Source organism: Bacidia gigantensis (assembly GCF_019456465.1).
Source record: "Bacidia gigantensis strain McMullin 20006 chromosome Unknown contig_180, whole genome shotgun sequence".
Lineage (NCBI taxonomy): Eukaryota > Fungi > Ascomycota > Lecanoromycetes > Lecanorales > Ramalinaceae > Bacidia > Bacidia gigantensis.
The window spans coordinates 3,237,703-3,256,258 of NW_025408596.1; the positions used below are offsets into that span (position 1 = coordinate 3,237,703).

The 18,556-nt window shown below is 49.8% G+C and overlaps 5 protein-coding genes across 5 annotated transcripts; all 5 read right to left on the reverse strand.

Annotated features, from left to right (window-relative positions):
* Nucleotides 1-221: 221 nt before the first annotated feature.
* KY384_003906 (uncharacterized protein) lies at nucleotides 222-574 on the reverse strand (the record flags this gene model as incomplete). Its single annotated transcript, XM_044812415.1, has 2 exons — nucleotides 222-394; nucleotides 475-574. The coding sequence occupies 2 exons, from the start codon at nucleotides 572-574 to the stop codon at nucleotides 222-224; spliced, it is 273 nt and encodes a 90-aa protein (XP_044671548.1).
* A 625-nt stretch (nucleotides 575-1,199) lies between these two features.
* On the reverse strand, nucleotides 1,200-1,767 carry KY384_003907 (uncharacterized protein; the record flags this gene model as incomplete). The annotated part of the gene is made up of 2 exons (XM_044812416.1): nucleotides 1,200-1,408; nucleotides 1,557-1,767. 2 exons carry the CDS (start codon nucleotides 1,765-1,767, stop codon nucleotides 1,200-1,202), a joined length of 420 nt encoding a protein of 139 aa, XP_044671549.1.
* Nucleotides 1,768-8,691: 6,924 nt separating this feature from the next.
* On the reverse strand, nucleotides 8,692-11,192 carry KY384_003908 (uncharacterized protein; the record flags this gene model as incomplete). Its single annotated transcript, XM_044812417.1, has 4 exons — nucleotides 8,692-8,858; nucleotides 8,951-9,062; nucleotides 10,598-11,050; nucleotides 11,136-11,192. The coding sequence occupies 4 exons, from the start codon at nucleotides 11,190-11,192 to the stop codon at nucleotides 8,692-8,694; spliced, it is 789 nt and encodes a 262-aa protein (XP_044671550.1).
* A 1,487-nt stretch (nucleotides 11,193-12,679) lies between these two features.
* KY384_003909 (uncharacterized protein) lies at nucleotides 12,680-13,714 on the reverse strand (the record flags this gene model as incomplete). The annotated part of the gene is made up of 1 exon (XM_044812418.1): nucleotides 12,680-13,714. One exon carries the CDS (start codon nucleotides 13,712-13,714, stop codon nucleotides 12,680-12,682), a length of 1,035 nt encoding a protein of 344 aa, XP_044671551.1.
* An 875-nt stretch (nucleotides 13,715-14,589) lies between these two features.
* Nucleotides 14,590-17,618, reverse strand: KY384_003910 (uncharacterized protein; the record flags this gene model as incomplete). The annotated part of the gene is made up of 4 exons (XM_044812419.1): nucleotides 14,590-15,362; nucleotides 15,815-15,973; nucleotides 16,127-16,315; nucleotides 16,445-17,618. 4 exons carry the CDS (start codon nucleotides 17,616-17,618, stop codon nucleotides 14,590-14,592), a joined length of 2,295 nt encoding a protein of 764 aa, XP_044671552.1.
* Nucleotides 17,619-18,556: the final 938 nt, after the last annotated feature.

Sequence of the window (18,556 nt, forward strand, 5' to 3'; positions counted from 1 at the left end):
CTGGGGCCGTAGATTTCACGATCTAGTGAGTTGAGGAAGTGAGGAGAATAGGGACAGGTTCTTGTGGTCTGATTGAGGTAATACATGGGTGAAACAAATGATGCTTGGAAACAAAGACGCGCTGCTCGAAACAAAGGATATAGGTGTCTGTTTCAGACGATTCGAAGAATTATGGATGATTGTATGGGTAGTCGCTTGGATAATCTACCAAAGCTACAAGTCTACCTCGAATCCATCCAGAGCATTATGTCAAAGGAGTGTGATGAGTTTGACAATTCGCCATCAATAACTAGCTGGATCTCCATGGTACCTCCGATATTCATTCCAAGCCACGTATACCCCATCTTCATGTTTCCTCTCCGCTTCCCCCAGTTCTTGTTGTACTTTTCCAAGCCTTTCGTCAACTGATCATGTTCGAAGACGAATAAGTCAGACTCATCTTTGTTCATAAAGCAGAGTGTGTGGTGGATCTACCTTTAGGTGTCTTCTCTGATCTCTCCAGCTCCTTGATCTCCTGCTTTGCTTCTTTGATGAATGGACGGAGAACATTGTCCAGTCTATTTTCTTCTATCATTGCATCTTTTGCGCAACAATCCGGGCACCTATGTGTGCGTGTCCCGTAGGGACAGTAGCAGCCACAGCTCCATTTGAAGTCACCGGCGTTAGTCATTCTGATTCGAGTTCTTGAGGTTTTGATTTTGGGTGATGAAGTGTGTGGGCTGAAGGGCCAGGGTTATTGGATATTGTAAGAACAAAGAAGCCCGAGCTATGGAGGACGACTTATCAGTCCTTTGAGGGAGGGATTGAGGTGATACAAACCTTGCAATGTAGTGCAGAAACATTGTCCGACGCGAGGAGAGCACGGAGTCTCTGCATGACGCTACGTCCTCGAAGGATCTTGCATGAGTGAACGCCAATTGTTCATGAGAAGAAGCCAACGCCACTGGTCAGAGCAAGACAGATCGAAGAGTCGAGCTCTTATTAGATGCTGTATCAGCTTTTGATACAGCGTCATCACAACGCTCATCCTGATGCTTCGTTCCCGCTGACAACACCCAGACGATGCACCAAGACCCGCAAAAGCCTTTTATATCGCCGTGAAAGCAGCCCAAACCACCCACGTTGCGCCAAAGCCCTATCAAATCCATCAGCAATTGTAAACACCCAGCTTTGAACAACTTACACACACTTCTCACCCCTCACATCATCATCGCATCCAGCAATGCCTCCTCACTCGCGATCAAAAAGTCCTCCTCCATCGCCTTCAAATCCTCCCCGTTCGGCCCATAGTGCTCCTTCAACTTCGCCCAAATCCCCTCAACCTCCTTATCAAACTTCTTGATCGCTTCGTCCAAGTCCTCCTTCAAGTGCCTCAGCTCGCTGGCATTGGTCCAATTGAATGTCGCGCCTGCCACAACTGTCAGCCCCCTTTCCCCTTCCCCCTTCCCCCTTCCCCCTTTCCCCAACCCTACCCCACCCCACCCCATCTCACGTCATCTCCGCCCATCTCCACAAACACACACCAAAGGGAAGGAAAGGCAAGGCAGGGAACGTACAGATCGCCTTAGGATCCAACGCCTCGATCAGCGCTATACGACTATGTTTCTGCTCGATCACAGGCACCCAGCGCGTATAGCAAGCTTTATCGATCTCGAAGAGCGTCTTGTTCATGCAGTCGTAGCACTCGTAGTCGACGGTGCGGTAGTTCTCGCGGTCGGGCCCGGAGAAGTGGTCGCAGATGTAGGCGGTGGTCATTGTTGTTGCCATCGCTGCTGCTTTGGTAGGGTTGGGGGTGGTTGGCGGGGAATGCGGAGGGGGGATTGGTGGCTTGTTTGGGAACGCGCTGGTGCTGGCGTGGTGGCGAATGGGTTGTTTATCATGTGATTTCGCCTATTTGGGAAGGAGGAGATGGGGTAAAAGGGTAAAGTGGCTGTTTACGGCGTTGCAACTGCCTTGATTACATGAAGTCTATTCTAAAAGGGGCAGATCTATCTCGCGAATTCTTGACTTGAGCCGTCTCTAGCTAGAAGTTCAAGTAGCTCGACCTGATGCGGACAGAGAGAATAGTTCTGTCAGGCGTAGACTACTACTTTGGGCGTGACCATGGCCCGCAGATCATGTTTGCTTTCTTAAAAGGGGCAGAAACTCTTTGTGTGTACTGAATTCAAGCTATTTCTGGCCATTAAGTCAAGTATTTCAGCCCGATTGGGAAAGGGGGAGAGCTTCACTTGGGAGAAACAACGATTTGCAACGTGATAATCGCCTCGAAATCATCTTTGATTCCTTAAAAGAGGCAGAACTATCTCGCCTACGCTCAATTTGAGGCGTTTCTAGTCATAAAGACTCTTAAACTAAGGCAGATACCTTTGCCGCAAAGCGAGCATCTCGGGCTCTCTCCTCTGCACTCTCCTCTCTCTCAACCAGATGGTTCAACTCAGGATTCCTGCGATGGCAGTGGCGCGGTCCATACGTCGCATCTAGCTCCCCGTAACACTCCTCCCTGAATCGGTCGTAGGCTCCCACGGCGGTCTCGTACTGGTGATTCAGCTTCTCTCTCTCATTCCCTACGGTCCAACCGGCAGGTGCTACGTGCTAAATTAGCATTTCGTCCGTTTGTACTATAGCAGCTTGCCAATTGGGGTTTCTTTGATACGTACACGTGGTTTCAAATGGCGTATTTGCGTCCAAAGGGCTGATAATTTTCAGTTTCGTCCTCGCCGCCTCGAACGCGTGCTCCAGCTCCCACTTCCTTGCGTTGAACCTTTCGGTTGCTTTGCTGTGCATGCATACGAAGCAGTCATATGGTAGCTTTACTCCTTGGATTGGTAGGCGGCTAAAGGACTGCTCAAGTTTCTTCGTTCTCGGCGTAAAAACGCATAGACAAGCGTACTTGATGTGCTTGGGAGCCATCTGTGCTTTGCGTATGGCTAGTCGTCGCAGGGTCTATGTGATAGACGATATAGAGATGTGATTTACGATAAAGAGGCAGTCTTCAGGCAATGTGGCGCAGAGAACGTTACTCCCTGGCGGCCAATTTTACTATTAGGGTATCAAAACAAGCTAGTACATTTGCTAGTCCCGAATAATCGACGGCAGAGTTCCAAACACGACTATATTGCTTTAATATCTATCTATAGCTGACTATAGTCTCTGGCATTATGCTACTGTATACCTTTCCTAAGCTATTGGCATAGGTATCGAGCCAGAGAAGGTAAAGCGTTATTAAATGAAGAATGATAATAAGTGAATTTGTGCCTCAGATCATCCGTATATCATAACGCCTTTCAACAATTTAACCTTCTCTACGTTTAGATCTACTCCTGAAAAGACTGTAGCAGACTTCGTATGAAGGCACATGTGGCCTGAAAAGCTTCTTTGCTTACTGCAAGCGGCTACCGTGGATATTGCGTAGAAAATGGCCGGTTTATGGACAGCCCCTTTTCCGGGTCCCTAGCCTTTGCAAAATCTCCTGTTTTCCCGCAATTGGACGATACCGTTCTTACTCAGTTTCCATTGGTAGTATTCGCTGTCACCGCAGCCGGAAGAGGCGTATAGCGATGATGTGGCAGTGCCCACCCAGTACGGTCACGCTCCAAATTGTACCCTGCTCTGATTCTACGCTCACGTGCCCACATCAAAACAACGAGCCTATCCTTAATGTCCTCGATTCTCTGCCTCAGCGTAATCCCATGGATCGTGTCTAATCATGACTTTTTAGCATCAAGCTCCCTGGAAATGCACGGTAATTTGGAAAGGAATGAAAGACGGAAATCAAGACGTTGTAAAGGAAGTCAATTACCAATCGCGTCTAGATCTGGACGAGTCGTATAAATACCCCATTCAAGTCTGAGGATGATCACCTCGGGATTGACGTCGTGTGCGTGATTTTGGAAGGCCTCGCGGCGCTCGCAGTTCTCCATCGCGTGCGTCTCGCAAGGGCGGACCAGGTTGGTTTCGTCATTAGGTGCTACACAGCCGCATTCCGTATAGTGGTGCACAGTAGCCGGCGGGTTTGTAGCGTGAGGCATCGTGATACTGGACAAAATACTGCTGAATTTGTGTGCAAGAGGGATGAGAAATATGTGAGGAACTGTCGTAGGACGTGAGAAGCAATTGAGCACAATGGAGATGTCTTGATTTTACTATTCTTATTGGCTATTCGGCGACAATACAGATAATTGACAGAGAACAAGACTGCAGATACTGTATTTTGCTAAAATAATGGTGCGAAATGAGCAACACATCAACGATCTATTAATAGATATCCTCAAGCTGCGATGAGGAAGGCAGCTCTCTCCCAAGGCTTTGGATGGAGACGGCTAGCATCATGAATAAAATATCGACTTCAAGGATTGAATTCACGGGAGGACTATTCAATCTGGTATAATGGCTTAGTATCACAAGTCGAAGTTAGCTCAACTAAGAGACGCAGCCGTCAATTGAGACTAGTGATTTGAATGTAATTGAAGTTCTTATATCTCAACGATCACGCATATCAGTACATCGCCTTTCCTGCACAAGGTGCATGTGGCTCCTGATCATGAATGACTAACTCTAGGGCAGCAACGACCGTTTCAAATTTCGACGATGTAGGCAAAAGCCGGTTTTGTTACACCTAGGTGGCCAGATCACATCCTCTGTAGCGTCTTTGCAGCCAACCTATCAAAAATAAGCATACAGAGGATAGTAGGGGCAGCGTGCTAACATCTGCGACAGCCATAAGAGTTTCCTGCTCGTCAGTACGTTAGGACAGAGTGATTTTTGGCATGCAAGAATAAAATGGTGCCTGAATACCCATCTATCGCATCCTCTAAGTAGGAACTATGATTCTGAGACTTCTTCAATGATAAAGAGTGTATGAAGTTTGTTTGCAGACAATGTTCCCCCATGACCCGTAGTCAGTGCCAAAAAAAAATGCTTCCCAACTATGGTAGTCAACTTTCTTGGAAGCTCTTGCCACTTCTCCAATCTTTCTTTGCACTTCGGGCTATGCAGGATATCTTTCATGAGCAATAGACCATCTAGTGCGGCGACGTTCTGCTATATACGCCATACGCTTCTCTAAATTGTAATAGTTCTTCCAACAATGTATTCTTGCCTCCATCCTAACTTTCAATTGACCGATTGGTCCCCAAATGTCCACTTCAAATGAATCAGCACAGGTCTCGGCTGAGGAGATAAGGTATGTCATTGAAAAAAGTGGAAAGGAAGCTTGACATTAGAATGGGCTCTTACATTGTGCACCAAAATCCACATTTGCAGGTATAGCGTCTAATGTCTCCTGAGCTTTTTGGCGCCATTCATTACTTTGATACCTTTGATCTTCTACGGCTTCACGCCTTTCACAATTTCGGCGCGCACAATCCTCACAGGGACGATCGAGGTCGGTCTCCGTAAAGGGAGCGTCACAACCACATTCAATGTAGTGATTAGCTGAAAGTGGATTGGTGGCGTGTGGCACGGCTGGATTGATTGTCACGTCAACGGGTATGAGTGGCAAGTGAAGAAGTTGGATTGTAGATGCTGGCGAACTTGTTGTCTCGAGATTCATTGTGTGAATGCAGAAACTAGAGGCATCTCTTCGATAAGTGTCGCTCCTATATATTTTTGGGCACTTCAGCCAAGAGAATTTGCAGGAAGCCACAAGAGCGGTTGTTGGTAGACGAGAGGCCAACAGAGGCATTTACACGCCGCGGGAAAGGTTTGAAAGGTATGCTGCATATCGTGACTGTTGGTGGGTAACATCCAAAGCCGCAAGCTATCAGCCTATACCAGATCGCTCGTCCAGACGTGGCCAGCATCGTGCTATCGCTCCTGGATCGACGGGCGAGGTGCGACATGAAGCTCTTCAGCGTACATCTTGCATTTGCTTCATCTGCAGAGCAGTTTCAAGTAGCTCTGTAAATCAATTTGAAGGCTGTTTGGTAGGTCCCAGTATTTTCAGGGCAACAAATCTTCTCGTATCCTCGCCTGACATGGCTTCTAGCCCTCGCAAATCGACGTACGAAATCCATGTAGCTTTAGAAGGACTCGAGAAGACCCCGCAGCTGCATTTTCGTTTCTATTCAATCCGAGGACGACTGAGCCCGGCGACCTTAGGCGGCAGCACTTTGTTTGATTTGTTTCGTTCAAGGGTCCAGATGCTCCCGAATCAGAATGCCGTTGGTTCCTCTGTGATGACTAGGCGAACTTCTTTCGAGACCTTGAGGTTGCGCAATGCATTCAAGCCTCCATCTGATTCAGCCTGTAAGAGTAGTCGATCAGAAAATAAATATTGCATTTGAAACGTCTTCGATGGTATCTCGACTGCTAGATTCCGGAGGTTTCTGGGCGCAAGTCTCCAAAGCTGATCCGCGAAGAGCACTTCTTCATCTGTGTAATGAAAGCCCAAGTTTCGGTATCGGGTCTTTGGTGTAGCTTCACGAGATATCGTACGCGAATCCAGTTCCTGGTCCGATCCTTTGCCCCTGAACTCTTGGCGCGCTCTTTGAGGACTAGCGTCTCCTTAGGGTCTCTAAGGTATAAGGTACTGGCCTGCCACTTGTCACTTGAATTTGCACAGAGTCTGACTTATTTCCTAATGAATATTGGTAATGCCTCTTTTACAGATTTTCATCATGTCCGTCTAAATCTGGTTTAAGCAGGCTAGCCTTTCACACCACTTCGCCTGACAAGGTTCGCTCTTGACTGGCATGCCGTTCCCTTTGCTTTACACGATCCACGCCTCCATCTATCAACGACTCCGGATTGGAATCTATCCTTAGACTTCAGAGTTGATGGGTCTACATCCATGTCCCTCAATTCCTTCTCTTGGGGACTGCGATCGGCATCGACCACCGCGTCGTCTTCTTCGTCCACCGATGCCTGAATACTTTGGACCTTCACATTTGGTGGCTCGGCGGTCTTTCAAAGCTTCAACTCAACTATTTCCAAGGATCATATCGACAAGACCAAAGCAGCCTTCTCGTTCCTTCTCTCGTCTTCTACCAATCCGCCCGATGCCCAGAGTCTTGCGCTGCATACGAAATTGACACAGTTTCCACCAATGGTGACTTGGTAAGATCATCACATACAAATGATGAACAAAGATCTGCATTAGGTCACGCTACTGTCCAGGTCTAGCTTATCAGTGTTTGATGTCGTTCAAGGCGGAAAAGCCTAAATGCTCAAAAAGGGAGTCGAAGACACAACAGGGAGGCTGGGAATTAAGACTGTGGCTCTACTTTCAGGCATGGAGCACGTCAGTGCACTGGAGCAGGTACCATCCAACGTCAATTGTTGAATCCCTGCTTAGAAGCTGATACTCGTCAGAACAGAGCTGATTTGGTTACCCTTCTTCTAACGTTGGTGTACACTGGTCTTTGAAGCCACCTAGCACGCTCTAGCATGACACAGTCTACAAGAAAGCAAAGGCCCGTTCCTTAGTGTTCCACCCTCTACCATTCGCGCATCACTCACGTGTAGTCCAGTCGTTCTTCCCAATATGGGTCTTTGATATTCGTCCAGGGGACGCTTTTTTCCCGGGTACTTCTCATCAACATCCCGCCAAATTGCCTTCATCAACATCTCCCGTTTTGCCTCAAGCGCATCGATCTCGGCTTTTATGGCTGCTTTTTCATGGTAGACTGTTCGGCCACTCTTCACTAGAGACAGGTGCAACACAGTCAGCATCGTTCATGCGAGCCTTACCTTTGGAGGAACAGAAGGAGAGAAGGGAATAAACACATGGGATTTCAGTCAAGGGGCAGACGAACGCTTGCTGTCATTATCCATTTCCTGGAGCTTCATCAACTCTCCTCGGCAATCGGCGAGGTGCTTCGAAATTGGCTCAACATCTCTCTCCTGCCTCTGACTTGCTTCGTCGACCATTCTCCGCCTGTTCCTATATAGCGACATAGCGAGTCAAATGCTGAAGACTCGGAACTTCCTACCAACGATATCATGTCGAGAATGGATTTTGATCAACGGGTGACAGCTGAGATCGAGGAGTAGAAATTGAGACCTGGCAGGATTTTGAGAGGAAGAGGGTATTTCTGTTACGAAGGTCGCACTGAATTGCGGTTTGTGTCACCATCATTCGTCAGCATTCTTTGTACGACAAATGACGACCGCGTGATCATATTCAGGACTTGAAATACACATGGCCCTCTTGGATTTGTGGGGACACCGTATTCCATGACACCGCGATCTTACATTCAAATTGCGCTGCATTTACCTGTCGGTGACTGGTCTATTGGCTCACAATACGTCTTTGAACAAGGGCTATGATCCCATCAATCCCATCACCCTTGTTTGAAGGAACGAATGCGAAGGATCTCCTAGGCAACCACATGGCAGTGCTGTGAAGCTTCATCACACAATATATCTAAGAGATGTGAGCATGAACGAGCAATCAAGAAGGGCTCAAGACAGATATCAAGCCTGGGGAGGTTGCAATATGACTCTAGCTTCAAGAATGAAACACATTCAGCGAACACTGAGAAGGTACTAGGCAAGGTCAAGCGCACTCAAAAGCTAACGCTTGGCAGAACAAAGCAGATCGGTTTTCTATCTTCTGAGATGGGTAAGACAATCGTCTACAACGACACTCAGCACACACGAGCACGATCTGCAGTCTACTAGCATGTAGCAAACATCTTCTAGAGTGAACCCCCCTTCCACCTTCATAGCCATCTCTCACATCTATGTAGACTACAGCTCATATTCTCTGAAAACGGCTACCTCATGATTCTCCCCGGGAAATTTTTCGTTGTAGTCTCTCCAAATCTCGTCCATCTTGGCTTGCTCATCCCCCTCCAACTTAGCCTTCTTTACTTGAATGTTGAACTTTTCTTGAAAGACTGTCAACCCGCTTTTCACTAGATGTTGACCGTAAATGTCAGCAGGCTTTATGGTACGCTCATATGACGTGAAGGGAGAGGCAAAGCGAGTGCTAGCAAGAGCAACTTACGTTTCTCTTTCTCACCCATACCCTTGAGCTTGTCCAGATCCCGCTTACAGAGAGCGATCTCCTTGCCAATTGGATCGACATCCCGAGACTGCTTGTAACGATTCTCTTTGCGCTAGATGCATTGTTTGCAATGAGATCCGCCGGGGCAATAATGCGAGAGGCGAGGGCACCCGTGAGTCATGATAAAGCTTTCGTGTGTAGTTGTGATGTTTAGAGGTCGGTAGGAACACAAAGGGGGAGGTGTGAAGATTGCGGGAGAATGGAAGAATACATATCTCGCAGAACTTGTGCAGAGAGAAAGTTGGGGGTGCCTGTACGACACGAAACATGTCAATAAACCATCTTTCATGATCCAAGTGGTTGAGTGACTTTCGGTTATATGATACACGCCCTCGAGCTCACGAATCGACTGCAGTACCACATCAATCATTGAAACGATACCAGCTCCTATAACATCCGCCTCTGCATTCATGCTGCTACACGTAATGCATATTCCTCTTGTTAGGGCAACGCCCTGATCTGCAGTCCAATTGTATGATCATACGACGCTCGCCGCATCCCTGACTTGCCTCTCCACAGGCTTATAGACCTCGACCTATCATTCATTCCAAGCCTTCAATCTCAAAGCAAAACAATCCTAGGCGTATTCAACTACAACGCAAAGCTTGCCAAACCACCACCAAACATCATTGTCGATGATATTCAACCCAGACTCGCTACTGTTCTTTGCAAATTTTCCATCAGGACAGGCTTCGAAACCAACGCTTTCTCGAAACACTCTTCATTTTGAGACTGTACGACCGGCACATTTCCAGAGGAACTTTGTCCGATTTCAATGCCTCGTAACAGAGAGATCCTTGATCCAAAGCCACGTCCCTGCGCGAGTCTCACTCCAGGATTGCATTCGAGCTGCGAAACCCAAGCAGCTTTCAGAGACACAGGGACTTGCAGTGTGTGCCTTTGAGGTTTTGGTACCAAGCCCAGCCATCATTTGCGAACACATTGTCAAATGTGATCTTTGTTTTTGGGTTTTCTCATTGGGACTCTCCGTGGTCGAAGAGTGTACGATAGTGGCTCGCATTGAATAATGTTACTCGCTGATGTGTGAGGATTGGCTGCAGTCGCGCGCAAAGCTCCAAGATGACGTTGTTCATAGGTCTACCGCTAATATCCGGACTCATCAAAGCATAAACCGGATGGTTTGGTAGCCTTGGAGGCCCCAACACTTGTCGTTCTATGGCTCATTGTCCCTAAGGTGGACGAGGTATCCACATAATTGCTGCTCACGGGGTTCATGCCGTCGGATTGCGTAGTCAGTAGTTGTCGTTAGGACTCCCTGACGAGTGCTTCATCATGCAATTCAAGAACCACTGTGTCAAAGTAGCTCTCTAGTCTCATGACTAGCAGGTTCATCGCCCTGTTTTCGTACCTTGTCAGCTTTCTAGCAACTTAGCCGGATCGAGCCTAGCTCCAGTATTCGCTTTGTCTTGAACTCGTTCTTTGCACAACGTTCAGTGTGCAGTGAGTCATTGATCACTCAACGCTATATTTGAATTGAGAAAGCTATCGAAAAGGAGAATGGCGGGGCGATAATATTGGTGGTGAGTAAAGTTCACTCCTTGGTGACACAGACTCCAATTCTCTGACTTGTTGATCCCAGCGCGGGGAGGCAGCGTATTGGCGTTCGCTACCTGCCGGTTCTGAAGCCATCTCCTGACGATACCAATTCTGCATGACGGAAGTCCCAACGATCCGAGGCCTTCGGTCCGTCGAGCTTGACAACTCTGGTGGCATTTTCTCGTCCGCTTCCATCTCGGACAATTCCCAAGGACTGACGCCTCGGACCTCAGGCTCTGTTGATTGTTCAGAGACTGCATGGCTTGGTGATCGCTTTGAAAATGGTATTATGTCCTGAATCAAATCGTTCCCTCTTCGTTTTTGCTTCATACTTTGGCGAAATTTTTGGAGCGCTTGAGAGAGAAATGAGAACAGGGGCATCAAAGAAGGAACATTGGCTATGACCAGCATCCTATGATCAGCAATTTCATCGGAGATCGAGAGCATGGGTTGACGCACCGCATATGGTTGTAAAATTGATTTCTATGATCATCCAGATCGCCGCATATTCTGAGAACACCTGCTGATTGTCCGGACTGAGCTGTACAATCAAGTACGCAAACCTGACCATCGATGCCGCTATTGTACTGTGGAGCATCAGATACTGTGCAGGCTCCAACGCCATGAATAATTTCTCAAGAGTACTCACAAAGTGCCTAACAGGAAGACTGCGACCAAAGACAGCTTTTGGACTCGTGGTATATCCAGTTTCCACAACCATGGCAAAGGCAAGAGCAAGATCACAACATCGGTCAAAATGTGCGCGCCTGCAGTTCCCGCCATGAGTTTCGCTCCTGCCAAACAATGACGCTCCCACTCTTCCACATTGTTCGAGTAGATGCCAACGCTGAAGATGGCCGCGAGAAGCTAGAAAGAAGTAAGCAGGGCGCTCTGCTCATCAACGCTCAATCACTGACAGTGGCCAAGCCCCAAACAGAGACGAGCCCCAATAGCCAAAGCAGTTTCACGCGATTCTTCCTGTTGTCGCCAAAAAGTCGCCAATAAAACGCAATAATCGAGCACTTCGTGACCCATAATGCCAGCACCCAGAAGAGGTAAGTCGCAAAATTGCTTTTGATCAGGACGTGCGCTGAGGCTGTGAAAGCAGACCCCGTCGTCAAATAGATCGTCACGCTCGACGTTGCAATAGCAAAGATCTACGGTGCATCCCGTCAACAACTCGCGGCTCCCAGAAGCGTAGTCTTCCTGGATATTGCGACGTACCACGGCCGGAATGATCAGCCAGTCATCCCACCACAGCCCTGCTTTCGATACCTTCCGTGCCAATATCCTCAGACAACAAGCCGCGACGCTGACAACACCAAAGGTAATGGCGACAGGCGGAATGGCTCTCGAAACATTGTCATAGCCAGCTTCTTTCTCAGCCATAGCGTTGAGCTCGCGGGGACCGATAGGAGAAGAGGAAGGGCAAGAAACAACGCGAAAATAAGAATATTGGTGGGAAAAGTGCTGACAGAGGGTTTGAGGCGATCACCTCCCTCCTTATGAAGGATTTAACCTCACAGCTAAGCACGCACCATTGTCATTATCGGGCGGGAAGGGCTGACAGAACCACGTTTTCAAGAGAGGCACAGGGGATCATCGGTAAGCACTAAAACATGTCCAGCGTAGCGGACGATACTAAGGATCGACTCGCCCAATACCAGAGGCTCCACAGGCTATTCCAATCTTCAATCCGGCTAACGATATGGGAGCTGACAAATTGCATGTGCCGCAACTCAGTCGTTGATGGAGGACCTCTGACGTATTGTGGCTTTTGTCAAGGGAGAAGCACTGGCCTGCCTGTGAGAATGTCCAAGGGTGCTCCAGGGGAGTTGTCCTCACGAAAACGCCCTAAGCTACTCTAGCACAGTCGAAGGGAAGGAGCCGCCAGGGGCCCCAGAATGTAGTAAGCACTCATACCAAAACGTCCACCGCGAACGACCTGACCTGTCGGGCTTTATGCAGCTCTGATGTCAAGACAGCGTACATTCGAGGCATCAAAGCTCTCATTGCGATGTCACGACTTGCTCACCAGCCTCAGCACTTCAGCTCTCAATCCACTACGGCCATTCTAGTAAATCGCCAAACCGCTTCTCATCCACTCCCACCCTACCCATTCGACCCCCAGACCCTCCTCTCAATGATTCCCCCCAACACAAGCTTCTTCTCCGCTATCCCCTCCTTCCACGTCGTCAAGTACACACTAATGGCGCTCGGCCCCCATGCCCCGGCGCTCGCAATCTCCGCAAGCCCCTCAGCAAGCATCCAATACTCCACCGTCGCCCTCGCCGCTAGGCTCACAGCATACTCCTGCCCTACGCACACATACTCCCATTTTTGATTAGTATCTAAGTGGGTGAAGCGTGGCTGCTGCGCCGCGAGGACGAGGAGGGCTTCCATGAGCGTGATGCCGACGGCAAACTCGTTGGGGCGGCCGATGGGCGTTATGGAGGCTGTTATGCGGCCAGCGTGGGCGCAGATGTCGGATGCTGAGCCGGAAGAGTTTATGGTCGTGGTGATGGTGGTGTTGGATCGGGCGGTAAGATTCGCACCCGCAAGTCCTCCACCGTCAGCAACTCCATCGCAGCTGCCATCATCGCCCTCCGCCCCAATCCCAGCCCGTGGTCTTTCCTTCGCAAAAAGTACTGTTCCGATCTCCTCCCGCCTGTGCCCCTCCCCCTCGTCCTCAAACCCGAACCCACAGCTCCCGGCCATTGCCCCTAAAGCTGCCCCCGCCCCCGCTCCGACCTCCCATGCACACCCCACTACCCCCCACATAGCCACCTTGGCCACAAACTCCCCCCTGAGCCTCGGGTCATTTGACGGGGAGATGGACAGGTAGATGTCGTGGCTGTAAGTGAAGCCGGAGACGAGTTCTTCATCATACGGGCGTGTAGCGAAAGTGGCGAGGGTGGTGAGGGCCGCGACGATGGTGGAGCGGAGGGGGAGGCGAGGGGGTGGGTGCGGTGTGAAGTATGTGTGGAAGTTTGGAGGAATAGAGGGGGTTCGGGGAGGGTGGATGTCGGTGTCGTTTGGAGCTTGGGAAGAGATGGGGATGGGGACGGTGAGTGCTGAGAGGGGGTGTGAGAGGGCGAGGAGGAGGAGGAGGAGGAGGAGAAAAGAGGGGAAGAGGAAAATATGCATGATGAGAGGTGCAGAAGAGAGAACAAGGTAAGTGGGTGGGTGGTGTCGCGCAGGGTCGTCTTCCCTTCCTCTTGATGTCTGACTTTAGGATGCCATATGCGCCCCGTGTGCTACCGAGCCTCACAGCATATACAAGTTACAGACTCCATCAGATTCAATCGCTGTGTCGATAAGGATGCCTCAGACAAGATGTATCCGCCTCAGAAGGACGCTCGAGTCGAGTCCGTGGACTGTAGCTGCTCGAATACAGAATTCTCATGATTGGCCTCACTTGACGCCGACAGAACTGGTCGATTGAACGGTACATGTGTGGCGAAAGAAGAACTGCAGATTTTAATAATGATTGAGGTCTTTGAGGCTCAGTAAGACCCGTCTCCAGCGCAAGTTGCGCGCAAGAAGACGATGTCAAATATAGCCACCCGACGCCCCCACCGCGTTGTTTTAAGCTTCAATCCTGTCTTTGACGTGCTTTACGCGAACAGGACCCTGAGAATTTGACAGATTTAGCGCATATAAAAGGGAGCTGTATGCTTCATCAGGGGATTTAGTTCATCACGAGGGAGACTTCAGTCGTTTCTTTCACAATATGGAGGCGGAAGCACCTCAGATACAAGTGAGGGACTTGAATCAGTGACAGTCGTCCCCAGATGGCAGGCTATAGAAGGAGCTGCGCTTGAGCGTGATAACGAGGAAACAGAAGTCGACATGATCGTTTGTAGATGGAAGATGTGAGTGAGTTTGTTGTACAAGATCACGAGAATTCACAGGCACGTCCGTCACCCCCTCTAGACTTGTCCTGTATGTCTACCACACCGCATTGAAAGAGCCCAGCTCCATCTCCTCCCTCTCCCCTTGCTCTTCGCAACTTCACCTCTTTACGCCCTGCCCTCCATACAGCCACATTCCCCTCCTCCTCCTCCTCCTCCTCCTCCTCCTCCTCCTCCCAACTCCTTCCTGCTCCCCCCCGTACCAACATCCCTCCTACCCCCCTCCCCCCACATCAGGCGCAGGCTTCGCCAGCCAAGCATGCACATTCCGCCACCTCTCCCCCCCCTCCTCCCCCCTCCTCCCCTGCCCCCAGCCCCACTACCACCCTGGGGAGAGCTAAGTGCGTACTCACCCGGCATCTCCGCCCTCTCATCATCGGCCTGGCGCGCTAGGATGTTGTGTTCGGATACGATGCCGTGGGCGATGATCTGGTCCTGCGTTTCCGGTATGCTCTTCTTCTGGATGGTAACAGAGCGGGTGGAGGGGTTGGAAGGGTTGGAGGGCATGGAGGGCATGGAAGGGGTGGAAGGGGTGGAGGGCAGGGGCCCATGATCAGAGACGTCTCTGGTGTGGTGGAGGATCAGAGCGGTCGTCAATGGAACGGGGAGAGGAAGGGCGGTCGTGAGGTGGAGGATGGAGAGGAAGGTGAGGGTGTTGCGGGTGCTGGGTGTGATGTACATATTCTCTTCTTCTTTTGTTTCTGTTTCTGCTTCTGCTTCTTTGTCGAGGCGTAGGGTTCGGGTTTGGGTTTTGAGAAGGAAGTGAGGGATTTTGGGATGGAGAAAGTACTGGATCTTGAGAGGGTGGAGGGGAGGGTTTGTAGGTTTTGAGTAAAGAGAAGTTGTAGTTGTGAGGGAAGGGTAGGCAATACAGGTACCACCTGATCGAGGTGAATTGTACAACAAAGCAAACCACTTCCCTCATCCATTCATGAATAGTTCATTGAAGGCGTACATGCACCTGCGCAGAAAGCCTGCAATTTGTTAACGAAGAAACATTGCCACAAACCAGCTGAAGCATGTTCGATTTGTGAAACGGCGCCACTATGTCCCACGTCAACTCCTATACCACCTCAGGATGTATTATGGAGCAGCCCCTCGGTGAACCATATATATCATTTAGTGAATATATTGTATTTACAAAAGCCCCGCATTCTTCGATCAGTCATAGTATATGCCGCTAATAGTCCACGTGGCTGTCTGTAGCAGTCGCACGCATCTGCTTCAGCCTACCAGCATCCCCACATATCTAATTCCTCCTTTTCCTCCCCTTTGTAGCTAGCCTGCCCGCCAAAGATTCACCACCTCCCAAACAAGGGCACTCAGTACCCACCATCATGCAGTTCTTGATCATTAGTGTCCTGCAAGTCGTTCTCACACCCCGTAGTCATCCACTTGCTCCCCACATAATTGACTGGATCTTGGCCAGGGGTGTCGTAGTTGAACCCCTTGATATGGCCCCAGGATATTGTTGGGCCTTCGACGCGTGGGGCTACAGCACCAAAGTTGTATCAGCACAGGTACTTCCTTCCGAAAAAGATACAGCGATTCGAAAGAAAACGGGAAATGAAAAGGGAGGGTAGATGACGGGAAAATTAGAAGAAAAGAGGTGGGAGAGGGGTAAAGGGCGGAAAGGGGAACCCACCAAACCCAGGCCTCGCAGGCAAATTGACCGTATACATGTTCTCAATCGTAGCTGTCTTCTTGTTGTTGAGCCCAATTTGCCCGAAGCCGCCGTTGGTGGTGAGGCCCTTGACGTGCAAGTTGCCATTGTTCTCGGAATTGATGGTTCCGCCTTCGCCTAGGCCTGTCTGTAGGGTGAGAGTGTAGCCGACTGCAGAGAATAGTTAGCGGTGTGAGCTGTGCCGGTTGGTTCTTTGATAGGTGAGGTGGTTGGGGAGATGTAGAGTTCAAGGACGAGGAAAGGAGAAAGGAGGGAAAGGGGAGGAGATGGGAAACGGACCTTTCAATTTCACATTGTTCGTCTCTACCTTCATCGTCCACGTGCGCTTGCTGTCCAGCTGGTCGAAATTGTATTCCCCAGTGAATTGAAAATTGATGTCGGGAATATTCCGAGCGAAATGCTGGGGGTTGGAGGCATCGATAACATTCAGATTGCGCGGCCCGACTTCGCGCCAGGTGGATGTGTTATAGCCTTCCTCGACGACGGCAGTGATAGTAGCGTGGTTATCATCAACGTCATCAATAGCGGTAACCTTAGATTGCGTCCAGATCTCGCCTCCAACGTCGAACCAGATTGTACCGCCGTAAAGGGTGAAATCCTCGCATTGGTTGATGTAAATGGCTTCGCATTTGTCGTTAGCGAGGAAGGTGACGTCGCGAAAATCGACGGTCCAGCCTTCGTTGAGACCGTCCATGAAGGAGAAGACGATCTCATCTTGGCAGTCGATGTTGTAGAGTCCAGGGGTGATGACTATATATTTGGATGCGGGCACGTTGCTGGATTTTGCGTATCCGCTCATCCATGTTGAAAATGCTTTGCCAGAAATTGTCTTATCTGGTGTGTAGGTAATATTGTCGGTAGGGGCCACGACATCGGCAGTAGGGGCTGACAGGTGGTGACCATCAAGAGGGAATCCCGCGACGTTGCCCTTGTTGGTCGAGACCACTCCTTGAGTCCCGGTGCCTGCAGAGGAATTTGTGGTATTGGAATTCGTGGAATTCGCCTGGGTGGCTGATGTTTGAGTGGTGCTTGTAGAATTGGCCCCAGTACCTGACCCACTGCTCCCTGTGCCAGTAGTATCACTGCCAATGGTATCACTGCCAATGGTATCGCTCCCAACAGTATCGCTCCCGGCAGTATCGCTGCCAGCAGTATCACTACCTGTACCAGAGCCGCCACTGCCTCCAGAGCCAGAAGTAGCGCTCTCATCAGTAGTACTGCCACCGCTGCCAGAGCCACCACTTCCACCACTCGAGCTACCTCCACTAGCTGCGGGCGCAGAGACAACCACAGTGATATAAACAACATGCTTCTTCTTCTCCGGCACCGTTCCAGCATGGTTATTGGTATGAGTATCCGGAGCTGCAGCAGCGCACTCTCGCCGGTCAATGTCGACGGGCACAGCCCGTGTGGCGGCAGCGAGAAAGAAAGCGATAGACAAGAGATTCTTCATGGCGTCGTTCTTTCAATGCAAAAAGAGTGTAATGCAGGTCTAAAATAGAAATCTGAGCAATGCAATTGACGTGTCTTCAAAAGAATGGTATGGGACTAGCCCTGAAAAGAGTGACAATGCAATATCGAAAAGAGCGAGGATGCAAGAAATGGCACAGAACTGGCTGTGGTCTTGACGAAGAAGGAGAAGTAAAAGAAAACGGTGACGAGAGGGGTAGATGAATTGGTTCATCATCCTTCCCACGACCTAAGCGCATGCAATCTTAGAGAGGAAACGGAGAGGATTAAGGGTCGCCGTCTCCATGGTGTTTCAACACCCCCGGCTTCGTGCCGGCGGGTAAACAATATTCATCTTGCGGCTTGTGTTCTACCATCGATCAGGAGAGCCGTAGAATTTAGATTGGCCATATAAATCATGGTGACCAATAGATCAGGCACCTGGAACATGCTGGGAGTTGGATCCGGGGGTTTGCTTTGCGTGCAGCATGCGAATGCACACGTCTGAAAATCCCGAGAGATATACGCGCAGATGGAAGACGGCATGGTTGTGCCTGGCCCGCACGTGCCGTTAAATGATCATGTCTTGGATTCATCTTAATCTTCCTTTGGTCGAGATCTAGATCTTGAGGCGTTAAGCTTGCGGTGTTTTGCTCTAAAGTATGTTGTTGAGAGCTGGGTGACTTCAAGCACTGTTCTTCGCTATTGGTTCGGGAGTGGGGAGCTATTCAGAATGACTTCAATAGAGCAATAAGTGTCTTTGTCAAGTCCATGGCTCAGCTCAAGCATCAAGGATCTCCACGGGCTTGTTGATTGATGCATGTGATGGTGGGAGCATTGCTCAGAGTTTGATGTCAGGCGCTCGGCCGAGGGATCGGCCGACGACCGAGTCGCCCATGGAGGCCTGTTGAGAAGCCTCTCAAATGACGCACAACATAGGGA